Source organism: Apteryx mantelli, chromosome 1 (genome assembly GCF_036417845.1).
Source record: "Apteryx mantelli isolate bAptMan1 chromosome 1, bAptMan1.hap1, whole genome shotgun sequence".
Taxonomy (NCBI): Eukaryota; Metazoa; Chordata; class Aves; order Apterygiformes; family Apterygidae; genus Apteryx; species Apteryx mantelli.
Window position 1 is genome coordinate 146,107,006 of NC_089978.1, and position 16,918 is coordinate 146,123,923.

At 40.7% G+C, this 16,918-nt stretch overlaps 1 protein-coding gene across 1 annotated transcript in view; it reads left to right on the forward strand.

Moving 5' to 3' along the window:
* The window catches only part of ITPR2 (inositol 1,4,5-trisphosphate receptor type 2), a 271,787-nt gene that overhangs the window by 96,152 nt on the left and 158,717 nt on the right, over positions 1-16,918 (forward strand). The window contains exons 22-24 of the mRNA XM_067305912.1: positions 12,477-12,670; positions 15,475-15,607; positions 16,553-16,610. Of these exons, the coding sequence (XP_067162013.1) occupies positions 12,477-12,670; positions 15,475-15,607; positions 16,553-16,610 (385 nt within the window). The remainder of the gene's footprint in view (positions 1-12,476; positions 12,671-15,474; positions 15,608-16,552; positions 16,611-16,918) is intronic.

Genomic DNA, 16,918 nt, shown 5'->3' on the forward strand with positions numbered 1-16,918 from the left:
ACACACTGTTGCTCTAGGGGTGTGCAGGTTTTCACAGCTTCTCTCTTAGGGAATATTAGCTTCTCTGAGTTACAAAATTCAATCACACATTGATCTTAATACCTCTCCCCCACTTCCTCTCCCTAACAATTTAGATTAATGAAGATTTCTTACATAACTGTTAGATTGTACCTCTTTTTACTTTGTGTGTATGCTACGTATGTGTGGAAGTAAGTCATTAGTTTTGGAGATTATCAAAAGTTTTGTTTAATCCATCCAGTTAGTATTAACAAATGTCTAGGCATCAGCTTTAATACAGTAAGAACGTGTATTTCATACAGTAAGCTTTGAGCTTTGGAGTGTATCTCTAAAACCCAGTTTTGACAAACACTAGAAAGCCGGCCATGACACCCAGGACCGATGGTTTAATCATATAAATAAATATGTTTAAATTTAATCAAACGTCAGGGATCTGATCCTGTGGCTGTAATGTAGGAAACTGCTACATAGTACCAGCTTGGGCTTCTGTATATTTTAATTTTAATCACTATCTTGCTGTAAACTTACATCACCTGGTATTAAATGGATACTTAACAGCAGTATTTTGACAATTCAGAAATGCAGTTATTTGCAGGTTTTAGGACAAGTGATATGAGAAGAGGTATGACCAAATGGAAAAGTCATGTAATTCCTAATCTGCAGCTCTTAAGTAGATCTAAGGTGGCAACTCTATAGAAGTTAGAAATTCTGAGTAAGATGTTTTTAATTTTGCATCATAGCTCTTAGATTTTAGTTTTGTTAAAACATATGTAATTCTAAGGGAGACTCAGCACCACAGGAGTTTGGGGCCAGAGAGGGTGTACTCAGTGGGTATACCATTACCCATTGAGGTATTACCTCAATTTGTTCCAGGGCAGTAGCAACAAAAGCTTCCCCCATCTGATGCCTGTAACGGGGAGTTGTGTGGAACCGGTGAGCTTGTCTCTTTCCTAGTTTGGCCATTGCTCTGTGTCGTGAAGCCACTGGTCAGGATTTTGAGAATGGCTAAAACAATTGAGGATAGGGGGAAGAGTGAGGTGCTCTTAGCTATGGGAAGCCTGCTTGAGGTGTGCGTCTGAAAATTGAAACAATGAAATTTATAGCCAGCAATCTGAAGTCTTCTTCCCTGATTAATATTGATTCATTCCTTAAACAAACCCACTTATTTCAGTAAAACTACTTGCTAAGTAAGGAAGTATATAGCACAAGCATTGAACTGTTGAAGCAAATCTGCCTTTAAAATGGGCTGTATTTCTGGACTTAGTAGAAGCTGCATGAAGAGTTAATTAACCTGTCACCCCAAGATGTCCTTTTCCATCCTCCACTTAAATTTTGAGCTGCATTGATGGCTGAGTCCTTGATATTGTATGCAAGTTTCTCTGTATTGGTTCTGGAAAGTTTCTGAAAAGATCTTTACATTATTGTTAATATTATGCCTTACTTCCTTTAAAAAGCTTGATTTTAATGCCACCATCAGTTACTTTAACCAGAATTAAATCAGTGTGCATATAGTTTTTAGGTGTGACCTTATTTGATGAGGACATATCAGAAAAAATTGGATGGAAACACTCGTGGGATAGGATACTGGAAAAAGGAAAGATGTGTGCTTTTGGAAAAGCTTCTTACCTGTTACTAGATTGCATCCTAAAAATGAATTGACTTGGAAACATTGCAGCCAACTTCTTTTTCAATCAGAGTATCATAACTTTGAATCATTTTGGAGGTTATTGGAACCTTTTTCCTTTTTTCTCTTTTCTTTAAATTCTAAGAAATATGGGGTTTATAAAATATGCTGCCTGTATCCTAAAGAAACATTTTCTGTGAGGACTTCATTTACTAGTACTGTCGTTCTGACACCTTTCATGAATGTTATAATCTCTTACAGTTTTAATTAAAAAGTAAGGTCATTGCTTTCCTAATAAGTTCACCCTGCTGTATCATTCCAGAGTCAGGAGCCAGTCTGCCTTGTCCAATGCTGGTTATTTATTCTCTGTGAATTAAAATGCACATCTTTCTCTCAGAGCGATTGATCTTTGAGATAACTGATTTTAGTCAAACCATGCAGCTACAGCATATGTCAGGTCTGAAAGATGAAATGACATTGTAGTATTAGCAGGCAAGCTACACATTTGCCATGCAGCTCAGTGCTATTTAGTTAACATTACGTTTGGGAAAGACAGTAATGGCATGCAAGGAAATATGTCCTTGAACTTAAGATGCGTGTATCTTGGGATGCTATTCACTGTGCTGGGCACTGATCTGAAAAAGCCCTCAGTAGGACAGACCTGGATTTTCTGTAGAGTACATCTTTCCTTCAGTAGCTGTGCATAAATGGCTACAATTTTCCTTACTCAGTGTCCACTGACATCAGGGAGTCTTTCAGTTGTCTTTGCCTCAACAAATGAAGGCTGTGCTCAGTCTGATCTGGTGGAACCAGGTTTTAAAAACTGCCCATTACAAGCTCCAATTGCTCTTGCCTCTGCTTCTTCTCCCAGGAAATCTGTTGCTCATGTCTGGCTCAACAGCCATGCCTCCTTTTACCTATTCAAGCCTGTAATGAGACGTCCCTGGTCCTTCACGCTACTTCTTTGTCTTTAGTTTGGTAGCATATTCCTCCTGCAGACTGAAGGGAGTAAAGGATAAAGATCTGTCCATAGGTGTCCTGAGATCTTGGAATGCTTCTTCAAAAGGTGTCAGAACCAGTCGGACTGCTATGTTGTGCTGCAGACTTTGCCTCTTTGTCATAATGTTCCCCAAAGGATTTGACCTTCAGAACAGGGAAGTGTTCCTCAGCCACCGCTCCTTCTTGAAGACTTCAGCCCTGGTGTGCTACCATTTCTTTGCAAAGGAGCACTTGCATACCAGTGTGGCAAGGAACTGTCCTCCAGTCTTCTGCCCCTTTGCTACATCCTGTTAGGCTGCCTGGTCCCTCAGTTTCGACAGCATAAAGATAGGTAGCATTGTCTCCCTGTCCTCTTGGCTGCTAGTAGTGTGCATGCTGTTTGGAGACAGTGGTAAGGAGAACAAGCTAGAATGGGCTTGAGAACAAGGTTGATCCTGTCATTTCTACTGCGCCCATGGTTTCTCTGTGACCAAGGAAGACCAGATTTCATCCAGGACTATTAGGAAAGATTTTATTGTTTCTCAGCCTTGCATCCATGTCTATTAGCTGCTCTTTTGTCTAGTTAACAATTTGAAATATCTTTTTGAGGCACCTTTGATTAGTAGAGCTGATGAGGCAGTGGCTACCTGGCAGACTGGAGTCTGGAGTTTATGCCAGCAGTTTACAAAAACACAGACTTACAAGAAAAAAAAGATTTAACTCTCAGGAAAGTTGGCTGCGTTGATCAGATGTCTGTAGTGAAGCAACTGCCATTCATTGTGGAATATGATCAGACCAAAGGGGAAGTCATTCTGATAGTTTAATTCTCTGGCATGGCCTATTTCTCTTTCCTGTTTAATCTTTCCCTCATCATTAGGCCTGTGCATTGATGTGATTCCAGAGACCATTGCTCTTCTGGGGATTGACACCTGTTTTGTAGACCTAGAATGCTTGATTCCCGTGCTCTTTTATTTCTCCAAGGACAGCATGCATTTTTTCCATCTTTTCCTCCTCTAATGTCCATGGCAGGAAAGCTGTATTTTTGACTCTGCTTTGTGGTTTTGGGGATAGGTGGCATCAACAGAAACTGCAGAATGTCAGGAGAAGGTGGATTTTTATGGAGTTTCATGATGGCCTGGTGGTGGTGAGTTTGCATGCAAAAAAGGAGGGCTTGTGGATATGCTGTTGATAAGTGGAGGCTGGCATGGCCATGTTTATTTGGAGGGTGGATGGCAAAAGAATGTGCACTGCATGTTGTTGTTGTTTTTTTCCCCCCTCTCATTAGTTCTGAGGGCTATATAAAATGTAGAAGTGGCCTCAACCTCTGCCCTTAATGTCATGCATTAGGTTTTCTCTGAGGCTCACGAGAGGTCAGCTAGTTATTGAGGAATGAAGAATGGTTTAGTGAAGAAATAAAGTGTGGTTCTTGGCCTGTTTATGGTAGGTTCTGCAGTCTTTATGAGCAAATTCTGTAGGAAACCTGTAAAAATTAATACCTTTTTCACAAACAGAGCTATAAGGCTTTATGCTCCTGGCAAATAATATATAGCTCTGAAGGGCTTGAAATAAAGTATGTTCCTTTAGGTACTGAAGTGTTGTTATTATATGTCTTATAAATGGCTATAACTTTTCATGCAGAAAAATTAAGTTGCATGAAGCAAGGTAGCCAAATCAACAAACACAAAGAAATGTAGAATTACAGCTGCCATGGGGCTTTTAATTTAGCCCTTGGTAACTTGGCATTACTGCATGTATGGCTCTCTGCCAGGGGTTCCCCAAGGATTGGCCAGTGTTGCATGCTTTAAGATAGCACTGAATAAATAAAATTTTAAAAAGTATACAGTGGAGCAGTATTACAGGTCTCACTTAAATCCACACAACCAAGGGCATTTGGAGTCACTTGGAAGGTGACTTGGTAGTGTAAGTGCTATCTTAAAACTTAGTTGAAGGCCAACTTTGAGGCATGGCCTGAGACAAAGTCAGCTTTTGCTGACTTTTGGTGAAAGTTTTGGACTCTCAGCAACTTACCAGATGTCTTTTAATGTAGCAGTGAGCTTGGAAGCTATCTTAAAGCTTCTCAAGAGCACTAGCAGAATTCATTTTTACCACACCACGGGTGGTAAAAGTCAGTTTTCCATGGGAAAAGAATGGGTTCTGAAGAGGTGCGAGGAGAAGAAATGAGGGGGAAAAAGGTGTTAGGAGTCATTGTGAGCTGGGGTGGTGGGTTCAGCAGGTGAATGAGAATGGCTGAGGAGGACTGGGAAGGCTTTGGGACTTCCTCAGATTGTGGATGGGATAGAGGCCTGAAAGGCTTTGGTGAAAGGAGCTGGTATGGGAGAAGGGGGCTAAGTATGTCAGTCTCTCTAAGAAAACAGGAATAGATGTGATCAGTCAATTGGTAGAGGGCTCTGGGTGGTGGTGAGAGCTAATGGGCTTCAGGCTGTAGGTATCAAGGGGCTCTGAGGGCGCCCTTCTGATGCTCTTGCCATCCCTCTCTTTCCTCCTCAGCAACTTTGGAGGCAAGGGAGACTGACTGGAGGGAAGGCCAGCCCCTTTCATATTGCTGGACAAGGCTTGGCTAAGCCTTGAGCCACCTCTGAATGAGTCATATCTGCTGTGAGGGAGAGAAGATAGGGGTTTTTATGGGAGGATGATAGGTAACAGCTGAGGCAGAGATCCTAATAGTTAAATGATATTAGACACAGCTAAGCCTTCTCTTGTCTATGGATCTCCCCTTTTGTAGGGCCTAGCAGCAACTTTCCCTGCCCAAGCCTCAGAGAGGTAGTTCTCTCCCACCGGCTGAGGTGCTCAGGGGGACATGGTAGGTTACTTGGGATTCTTGCAGTCCTGTAGAGTATTTTGGGAAGTGGGAGGAGGCTCACGCTTCATGGCAGGGGAACAGGAAAACTTCTAATAAAATAGTTCTTGAAGCTGCCAGTGCATCACACAGATGGAACTGATATTGTCCTGTACTTAGGGATTCAAGCTACAGCTGAGCATTAGCCAAAGACTGCCTTTGGGAATGATGGGGAAAGCAGGAGGAACTGAGGATGGGCCATCTGCTCAGTTTGTAAAGAAAAGAGGGCCTTCAGAGACTTTTGTGTCTTTTGGGATCTTTGGTAAATCCTGTGGGAATGTTTTGTTCTAGAAGTGGATAATCCAAGTTCAGAAGAGAAGTAGTTTCAAAGAGGCATGTAAAAAACATGTGGGGTCATAGGGCAGCTTATTATTCCCTGCAGTCCTTCAGCCTCAGCATTTGTTTGTTAAGGGATGAAGGGCTTTCATAGCAGCACATGCTGTCTGGTTTGTGTCCTGCTATGGTGGAAATGAGGTGTTTTCTAGGAGGTATTTACCAGAGGTTGAAGCGTTAGGTCATTCAACAGTCATAGCTAAAGAATGGTCAAGTTTTATGAGATCAGAGAGCTGTTTCTGTAACTTTATTCTTATTTTCATATTTGGTATTCTGCTTCTTTTGTGTGAGAAATGCCACATTTTTGCAAAACCCTTGATTTGTCTTCTTTTTCCCCCCTTTTTAAACAATGTGTTAGGCTTTTATGGACAGGTTAATGATGAGTTGTTGGAGCAGTGGACCCATCTATGTTTTATCTTTATCTTGTCATTAAGTACCAGATTTCTTGAACCCATCATATGTCAGCTCCTATTTAGGTGCTTAGTTTCCAGAAGCATTAATTATCCAGCTTCTCCAGTCCCTGATGAGAGCTGTTGAGTGTTAAAATCCTTTTGAAAATATAGGCACTTTGTACATTTCTGACTAGGGAGATGAGCACTGTGGAAAAACTGCCCTAGCTGAAAGTGGCTGAACACTTTTGAAAACTGAGTCCTAGGAATCCATCTTTCCAATATCAGTGTTGATGAAGCCTGAACAATAATGTTAATAAGAGCAGACTCTGTCCCTCTTTGGCAAATAGGGGCCAGATGAAGTGCATATACATACTTTTAAAATAAATAAGGCTTCAAGTCAGTTTACTGATGTCTTGGGGATATCTGTGGAGTGGGAGGCTATTCACTCTGCGATTACCTGCCAATCTTTGAGGCTGTTCATTGTTTATTCACACTCACCCACAGCATGGTTGCCTGCACTGTTTGTGAAATACCTAAAATGCTATAAATACTTGTCTACTAAGAGCAGATTGAGGACACTGCACAGCCATTGGCTAAGAACAATTTGAAGAAAAGGCATGAATTGCCAGCTGCCTTTGACAGTTGTTTTTCTTTCTGAATATGCTATTTTGTCACTTACCATCCGTACTGTATTACACAGCAGATTGTTGTTTACTTCTATGTTTTGCTCTTAGAATTTTTGAAACCAGTAAATGACTTATCAAGAAAGTATGTTTATGTAGAAAATGAAGTGTCAAATTATCCACTGTGTCGATTACTTGGGTGGTTGTTATTTTTTTTTTCATAATTGACTCCTCTGAAAAATCTTTCTTCTCAGAGAGGCCGCTGTGTTGTCAGTCGTGCCAAATAGTATGAGATTACGTGCTACAGTTTTGTGACAGAAATTGATATTCATTAGGAAGTTGTGATCACTGTAATAAAACATAATGAAAAGGTGATGCATAGTTGTCTTTCCAAAACATGACAAGGATTCTCTTCTTTCCTCTTATTTTAGTGCCTGTCAATCTGCAGATCCTTTAAATTACCATCAGTGCCTACAGTGATTTCACTCTTTTCGTTGGCTAACTTTGCGAGACCATACATTCAGCAGGAGGCATTTCCCTGTCTGTCTGTAACAAGGTGGCATGGGAATGCAACATCTAATTGGTTCCACCACTTCAGGGATGTTCTTGGCATCTGACTTTTCTTGACAGGGGGAAGAACAGAGAAGGAGAATCAGGGAGAGGGAAGGAAAACTGGAAAAATAAAAGAGCAGTGAAGGTTGCCCTGAGCTCTTTTCCTCTGTTGAGCTGGATAACAGCTTTGAACATTTGTGGTTTGTTGATGAAAGAACTGGTCGGTGGCACATGCTAGCACCTTGCAACATTACAGTGTCTGTTCTCTCCCTGCCACACCTCTCAGCTGCATTAAAATGGTATTTCCTTGACCTCAAAGAGGACAACAAATGCGAGAGATGAGTGGGGTAAGGATGGCAGTACCATATGAAGGCACACCTCAGGGTTCTGTTCACTTCGTCTCTAACACAAAGGTCACACAAAAGTAATCTGGGTTCACATCTACTTAGTGTCTCTCCTGATTTAACTCAATTAACTGTAGCTGAGGCAGTAAGTTAATTTTTCTTTGTGCATTTGTATTCAGGAAGCACTTCAGAGCTGTAATGGAGATCAGAGCCCCATTGTTTTAGTCACTGTATGCATACATACTAAGAACTTAAATCTCTTTTACTGAGCCGACCTCTTTTGTCTTGCATTGTTGTGGGCTTAGCTGACATGCAGTCAGTTACTTGTTAAGCCACAGTAAGCTTTCTGCATGTTTTACCTCTGAGACTCGTAACCTTCCCTGATGAGGTAACTGTGCTAAAGCCAAGAGGACACAAAAGCAGGGCAAGGTGAAGCAACTCACTGACAAAAGAACCATCTCCTGACCCTTGATGTTTATGACTGACAGATTTAAATTCATACCTCATTTGGTTTGGATTTCCAAGCAGGACAGCAAAACTGAGTGACATGAATGCTAATCTACTGGGAGGGTATCTTCTGGAAGAGAAGCTTCTCCCCACTCTTCATGTACATGATTGATCCTCCTGGCTTCTCTTGAAGAGTTAGGGTAGTTTCTTCTCAGGGTCTAGACCCAGTCCAGCTTTCTCACTATCATGCATGGATGTGCTGGTTGACTGCTGTCTACTCCTAAGAGATGGCTATGTTTTATAATCACCCTGCAAAACACAGCTCTTGAAATATCTTTCCTGAAAAGTATGTTGAATTGCTCCAGTTGTCCTATTATTTTCACTCCATGTGAATGTTCTCCCCAAGCCTGCTCTGAGTTAATTAAAAAGAATAATTGTCAGTATCACACAGTTTAAGAAGTTGTCCAAGATGGGTTTACTCATGACATCATGTCTTACTGCTGTTATTGACAAAAATAAAACTGTATTGAATCACTACCGACATCAGCTATAAATACTAAAATGGATTAAGTAGTTTTTTCCTTCACTAAAATCCTTTCCTCTGCATTAATGAAATACTATTGGAAATGACAGTAGTAATAAGAAACACCTTAACCCTCATTAGCTTTTCTGCCTCTAGCTGTTTTGATCAGTCACATGAAGGCCAGTAGTCAAGGGATGTTGTGGATGGAGGGTTTATCCTTATTACAGACTCTGTTGGGAAGCTGCCTTACAGCTACTGTTCACTGGGCTGTACTGTCTTCCACCACTGATGTTCTGTGGGTAAGGGGAAAGGCCAGCAGCCATCTCATTTCTTTTCTTTCTTGTATCCTTTTATAGGCTCCATCATCACATTAGCTGAGTGCCTTCTAGTCTTTATTATAGCAAGCCTCTGAGTGCCCTTGGTAGAGATGGAGAAGGTGTTCTCCTCGTTCATGGAGCTGGTGCGGAAACGTAGAGATAGTGACTGATTTCAAGGGTGCAGAGAAGGGAATTGAATCCCACCCTGGGATTTCCCGTGCCCCTGCAGTGCCTGTTCAGCACCCCACTGATGACTGACAAATAAGCAGGATGTGTGCTCTGGGCAAAATCCCAACTTTCTTTCCCCAAGAACATGGGCTCCACCCAAGGTGCTAAGCAGAGAGCAGTGGTTACTCTCTACCCTAGCGAGGGAGGGAGATCAGGGCCATAGTGAGAATGAGTAAACATGATGGTCAGTGCTTGGGGCAGTACAGCTGCATACTGCCCTTGAGCAAGGCTTGTGGCAGAATCAATGTCTACAGCAATTGTGTATGTTACCTGTAGTTTTTTTGTGTCAGTGAGATTTGTGTGACTGCTTGTCAAGGAATGTCCAAAAAGATGCTGAAGGCTTTTTTTGCTAACTTTACACTGAATGGACTCCAGTTCTTAAGGGTGGGCAGGGACCTTTTAAGATAAAGCAAAAGTCTTCAGCTTTGTTTGGGACAAACTGGAGTTTTATCTAGGTCTCTGGAAGAATATCTTTTGGACTCTTCTTAGAATTAAGCAGCTTAATTCTCTACCGGTAACCCCATTGAATCAAATTGTTTTATAAAGAATTCCTGACCTTCCCAAATAGCTGTGCCTCTGATTATATTCACTTCTGTACAACTGTGGTGAAAGGGATTTTGAATTCTCTGTTGCTAGTCAGAGGATGATGACCTCCTGACTGAGATTTAAAGCAGAGGTGTTGCAGGCCACAAAGCAGCTGCACAGCCTATAGGACTTCTGCTGGGGCCCTGCAAATGTGCTTATCAGTCAGCATTAAAGACAGGATGATATGAATGAGACGATTTGCTTCACATTTTGGAGATGAAGAAGATGCAAAGAGTCAGTTTAATAGGAACCACTTTAAGGGTTAAAGGTCCTATACTTAGTAATCCAGCTTTACACTGGTATAATGAATGACCGTCAGTGCAAATAAGTGTTGTTTAGCACACTGGGATAGAAAGAGAGAGAGAGAAAGACATGATCCTATTCCCCAGCTGTTTTATTTGATTTAAAAGGTACATGCACAATTTTCATTTTGCAGCAAGAAGGTTATTTGAATGATTTTTATTTGCTTTATGCTGGTGTAGGCAGTTAGGAGAACTTTCTGTGTCAGCCTGATGTGAGGATTTAGCCCTTAGTCTGACTTGTAGCTTTTTTCTCCTAACATCATGCAAAGTCAGAAACACATTTTTTTCCCTTTGTAGAGACTTGAAGTATTATTTTCAAAAGACCAATTCAGACCAATTGCACACCAGACTGGATGCCAAATGGGACCTCAAACATGACACTAATCTGCCTCATTCACTTTGAAAAAGCAAATTCTTTGTGTTTCCTTTTAAATTTGGGGGTAAAGGCATCCTCGTTCCCTGCATACAGTACTTGAGCTCTGTGGATTGAAGAAAGAGGGGCATAAGAAGAGGATATTGCTAGCAAAATAAAATATGTCTTTGACTTTTTACAGAAGATTGTCTAGGAAGAGGGTCTCTGCAATGCAAGTAGAAGTTGGCAGCTGAATGGTGATTAAAGTGTACAAAAGACATTCAAGAACTACTCAGGCTTACCTCAGCAAAGCTACATCTCCTCCATTCTTTTGTTTGCTTTTGGTGTAGTCTAGGTCTTGCCACTATTTCTCCTAAAAGATACTATCATTCCCTTCCTTTGATCCATTAGTTCAGGTCTGTGCTTTGCAAGAAAGAAAATAGGTAGCAATCTGGATATTCTTATTCTTCTCCCCACCTTTGCAGGAAGATAGTCATTGGTTCAAAGAGATGTTTTTCACATCAAAATTCATTGTAGAGAAAGACCAGTTTGCAGAATTGGCATCAGTGGGAAGTGGGAGGGACTGTTATGGCTAGATTGGACCAAAATTCTTGCCAGTGAGTGAAGATGTGCTTCCCCCCACCAGTTATAGATTATGAAAGAAACTGTGATTTCAGAGATTAGTGTGACTTTCAGGACAGCCTTCAGGACCTGGTGTTCTGGGATTTTTCTGAAAGGGGGATGGTTTTATAAGTGAGAGTGAATGGTGGAAGAATCTCAACTGTCTCTCAGGGTTTCCCATATGAGTTAATGTAAGCTGAGGGAATGACCGTTTTGGGAGCCAGGCAATTATTTCCTGTTTCTTTTAAACAAGTATTTAAAAAATCCCAAACCATCAAAACCCAACCTTCCACACATAGGCACATAGATATGTGAAAGCGCACATGCAGAGGTGAATGTGTACACATTTGCAAACTGTCCAAGTAGTCACTATGTATAATAGGATTTATCATATCTTATCATGAGCTTTGGCCAGCCCAAGTGTACATAGGCCTGTTTCCCACTGTGTTTCCTATGCAGGCATAGGAGTATGCACACCCAGCAGCAGCCCCAGGCTTTCCTGAGATGCTTCTGTCCTGTTCATTACTCTTTATCCATCATTCAGATATGGCAGAAGTTCAGCAGATCAGGGAAAAAGCATCAGGCTTTCTCCTGCTAGTTGTGTGGATTGACTTTGGTTTGTGGCCTGCCATTTGGACCATATACAGAGATTGATCAGACTTGCAAGGCCTCAAATCTTTACTCTCTTTTAGTGTGACATACAGGATACTTTGATAGTCTCCTTGCAGCTTCTGCAGTGCCAAAGGCATCCTCACTGTCAAGCACCTGCTTTATAACCAGTCATCATGGAGAAAACATCAAGCGGACTAGGCTTGGAAAATGAGCTCCTCCCTTGTCTCTGCAAAACAAGGGCATAAATCGCAGGAAGGAGGATATAAGCTAAATATCAAGAAATGTTATCTAGCAATGGAGGTAGTGGAGTGCTGGAATTGCTTGCCTACAGATAGTGTACAATGTGAGATATGCATCAATAGATACTCTTAAGAACAGGTTAAACAAATGTCTTTCAGAAATGTTTTTAGATATAGATAATATGCCTTCAGACTAGGAGATAGATTAGGTAAACTAAGATTACCTTCACTCTATTTTTTGTGATTTCATGGACATACTGACAGAGCTGTGGAAACCCACTGCCATCTTTTTCATCTGTTGACCTGTAAGCAGATTTCCTGGCAAATCAATGTAGAAAATTGTCCCCAAACCTTTGGGTGATTTGAGTGAATTTCTTCTCTGGAGTTTTGAATAATAATTGATGATTTAATTTTCAGTATACCTGTTAAGATTGTATGGGGGTTGATATGTGAGTGTATGTGTGATGTATAGCTTTTCAAACAAGCTTTACTGATGGCAAATATGTGTGTGTATGTGTTTAATGCATAGGAAACAATGTTATGAGGACAATCCATGGTGTAGGAGAGATGATGACCCAAATGGTATTGAGCAGAGGATCTATATTTCCCATCAGTGCCCCTGATGTACAGCCTAGCATCCACCCAAGCAAGCAAGCCAGCACCTCAGAGAGTGAAGATGTGATCGTAATGGACACCAAATTGAAAATCATTGAGATTTTGCAGGTAACAATAATTGGTGATATATTACGTATCAGTCAGTTCACATATTTTAGCTTACGTAGCGCTAGGTTCTGTCACTTGTGTTCTTACTCTGCTATTCACTGGGCTGTTCATTGGGAAAATAACACTTTGCTGTGAGGAAGATACTCCTCTGCTTGTACAGTGATACGGTTGTGGTCCTTACATACTGTTACACTTACTTTACTTCTGAAGGACCTAGATGCTGCAGAGACTGTCACTATGACTTGTGAGAAGGCAGAACCTGTCCTTTAGTCTACCTCACTAATGTTTTCTGAAGACGGTATGTCTGTTTCCAGTCTCATTTGCATTCATTTTATGTTGGAGTAGCTTATTTGGCTGTAGGATTTGACTCTTTCTTTACAGTAGTTTGGTGAAGGTCGGAATTGGGCCTAGATCCATCAAAATCATGCAAGGTTAAAAAATGTTGAAGTCTTTTTCAGACTTCCACTGCTAGATTGAGAACAGTCTGTGGGCTGTTATGATTTTCTCCCAGCTGAACTGACAAGGTATATGACACTAGTGTGCCTTTGGAGATAAAATTTCACTTTGTGCTATTAGTAAGTTAAGTGGCACACATTTTTTCTGCAATACTCATGCGCTGAAAGAGTTTTTCAGTGTTTTCTATAAATTCTGCTGATCTGTTGGTACCATTGTCACTTTTGAAGGATTCCATTTATTCTGAATACTTACAAATGATTTAATTACCTTATTTACTCATCATCTGAAAGACTATCAAGTGGTAGGTTATCCTTAATACTCATACTTTAGTTTGACAACTGGCTTAGTTTAAGGCTTATGGTGCAGAACAGAGTGTTATGAAGTTACATCACCTAAACAGTGGCTCTGGAAGGAAATGCCATTCATGTGTATTGCTTCTCATTTCCATTTGGTTTTCTGACTGTCTGAATTTCTCTCCATGCCGTCCAGCTCTACTGGTTGATTATATAATGATCATTCTGGGACACTAGCCTCTTCTTGTGCATTCCCTACCTGCTCGCAGGAAGGAGAATCATATTTTTTCTCATCCTTTCCTCTCTCACAGCATGTCCACTGCAAGAGCACCTGGGATTGGAGAGGACTTAATCCTAGGCTGTTACTTAATCTGTGGCATATTAGTTATGGCTCAGTCACATGATCAAACTACTGCAGACTAGCAAATTGTCCTGTGTTGGGTGAGCCACAATAAGTGTGCATACATAGGACTTTAGTTCACAGGCAATACAAAATAATTGCCTTGTTTAATTTGCAATGAAGAAGATTAATTGAAATCAAGTTACCTGTCATTATTGTGCTATTACCCTGAAAGGTAAGTAGGCATGTGGTAGATTTTTTGTATTGCTATGCATAATTAGTAGAGTGATGATTAACTCTATTCTATTATAATAAATATTTCCATTTATATTATTTGGATTCTCAGTATATCCTCTTACTTTAAGTAAAGGCATTTCTTACGTAACGATTTCCATTCTGCCATCAGCCAGAATTAAAACAGATGGCTTGATAGACTCAGTTGACTACATGTGGACTTGGCAAATTTATGTTTTTAAATATCTTGCTTGTGCAGTTATAGGATAACTTGGTCATGGAACCAAAATAAATCTGCTTTTCTTCTTTTCTGTTAGACGTTTTCAAAAAAAAGATGATGCTTCTTAAACAGATATTTTATTCTCTTTTAGATGGCATAATCCTAGTTACCCTAGTCAAATCCTATTGCAGTACCCTGGGTCTGGGAAGCTTGTATGATTTTAGTTAGAGATCAAACAAACAAGTTGCCACCGTTTGCTAAATCATCTCCTGTCAACTGAGTCGTGGTAACTTAACGTATGTGCTTTCATCCCCACTGAATGTGAAATAAGGTACATTATCTTAAACCTCTTTCACTGTGTGCTTACAATTACTGTGGGCAAGGAGCATATGCATGGACAAATACTGAGACTCAGCTGATGGACAGTCAGTTGTTAAAGTGCAAAATGTAATTATGTGTCTGTCCTTAAATTGGTACTAACATCTGCAGCCAACTTACTTCCCTTGCTATTCCAAAATAAAAGCTTCAAACTTCAAAGTTTGAATTAGGATTTTTCTTGTAGGACTTTCAGATTTCACAGCTGAGGGGGAGAGCACCAACAATTAAAAAAAAGTAGTGTTGAAGGGGAACTCTGCTACCACTACAGGGTATGCTAAGGCCAAACTTTTTTTTGCCACGTGATAGCAATAGTGCTAGGAGCTCACAAACAACATACTGTCAGCTCCTCGCATCCTCAGCTGGTCACTAGCAAAGTACCAAAAGACAGCACCAGGCCTGTACTTCACCTCTGGGAGTCCTGGAGTTAAACTTCTCTGCCCTTGGCTGTCAGGCATCTGAAAAGCCAGTGCTGTGAGGGTGAGCGTGGAGCTTGGTGTCTTTACTGTCAACTGCGTTCCACTGCGTGTCTTAGTGAGGCATTAGAAGTCTGCTGAAACATGAAATAATCTGTTTCAACCATGGACTGATCTGGCTTGTAGGCAGAAAGGGCAAGGCAGCTGCCGCCTGGAGCCCCTGGACAAATCCAGGCTGCTGCTTAGTATTCAGCAGCCAATGGGGCACAATTTGGTATGTCTCAGGATGGTGGGAGGGAAGACTGAAATCACAAAATAACTGTCTGGCAAATGTAATGGATTCATTTTGTGTTGTGGACATATTTATTTAAAATAACCTTGTATCTCTGTACATTCCACCATGAAAAAATCTCAACCTAATGTACCAAATGGGAGAAAAAAAAGTCTCGTTTTAAACTCTTTTCTTATAGTTTATTCTCAGTGTCAGACTGGACTATAGAATATCCTACATGCTGTCTATCTATAAGAGAGAGTTTGGGGAAAACAATGAAAACGTTGATAGCTCTACAACATCCCCGCCTGACACACCAGGGATTGCCTCAGGTAACTGTTGCTATTGTATTGCAATGTAAAATAATTCTGTGTAGACTACTGCAGTTACAGATATTTTACCAAGCAATAAACTCTGCTACACCAGAAAGATGCATGTCACTTGAAGTTGAAAAGCTTGTGAAAAAATGAGAATCTTAAGGATTCCTGTGAAAAAGAGAAGATATTTGCTGGCCTGCCTTCCTCTAACTAAAATCCGATTCCTTTTTCCTGTGATGACAACTTATTCTTTTGTTTGTACTCTTTCCAAAACACTTCAAGGTGATAAATGTAATGGAGAGTAGACCATGAAAGATGGTTGGGAGCGGATGAGGATGGATTTAAGTGAGGTGATTGTGGTATGGGAATGGAGTGGCTTTCCAGGGAGTCTTCTTGTGCACAGGGAAGGACTCAAAGGGCTGACAGCTGTCTGCATGATGAGCTGCAAGTAGGGGAGAGTTATTTTAATTGGAGGTGCTGTAGAGCGGAGGGGTGTCTAAGGAGTACTAAAATCCTAAGTAGTAAGATATACGAAAGCAGTATGATGGTGTGGTAACTAATTGTATTTATGAAAAATATTCCAAAGTTCTCATGTCTCGTTTTGCTGCTTTGTGGGGGTTGGTTGATCTAATAAGAAAGTAGAAGTTTCATATTCTGTGTTATTTTGGGGTCATGGTGGCTGTTTGTACAGCTCCTAGCACTGAGGAGCTCTGGTCCATCACTGGAATCTAGCTCTTCCTCAGTACTATTAATACACAAATAAATAAATAAATAAATAAAATGGTGTGTCCTGCTTCTTCCCTACTGACCCTCGCAGATAGGGAATTTGGCCTAGCTAACGAATGTAGGGTTAGGCTTTTGCTTGATAACATATACTTTAAAAGGAGCAGAGTTTCTTTTTGCTCTGCAGACTAAATCATGATCACTAGCTTTTTTAATTTTGTTTTGATTGTTTTCTAGCAATTGTTCCTGACATAGACGAAATTGCAGCTCAGGCTGAAACCATGTTTGCTGGCAGGTATATTCTCTCAAGTTTTACTTCTGCACATGCATCTCTTTGATCATGTTGTTATTTCTCATGGACAATCTCTTTTTATTCTGTGTGTGTTTTTGTACCCCCTTCTCTTTCTTTGGCTACTTTTTCTTATTACATAGCCTACACACAGACAGAAAAGTGACAGCTTCCATTGAATACCAGAGATTAGATATGTGGTACCAGCACCACCAACTATAGACCTGGTTTTCAAACAAGCAAAGAGCCCAGTGGGTATGGCTGGTGGTGGGACTAGAAATGACCACCCTTTTGATCACCTATGGCTGTAAGAG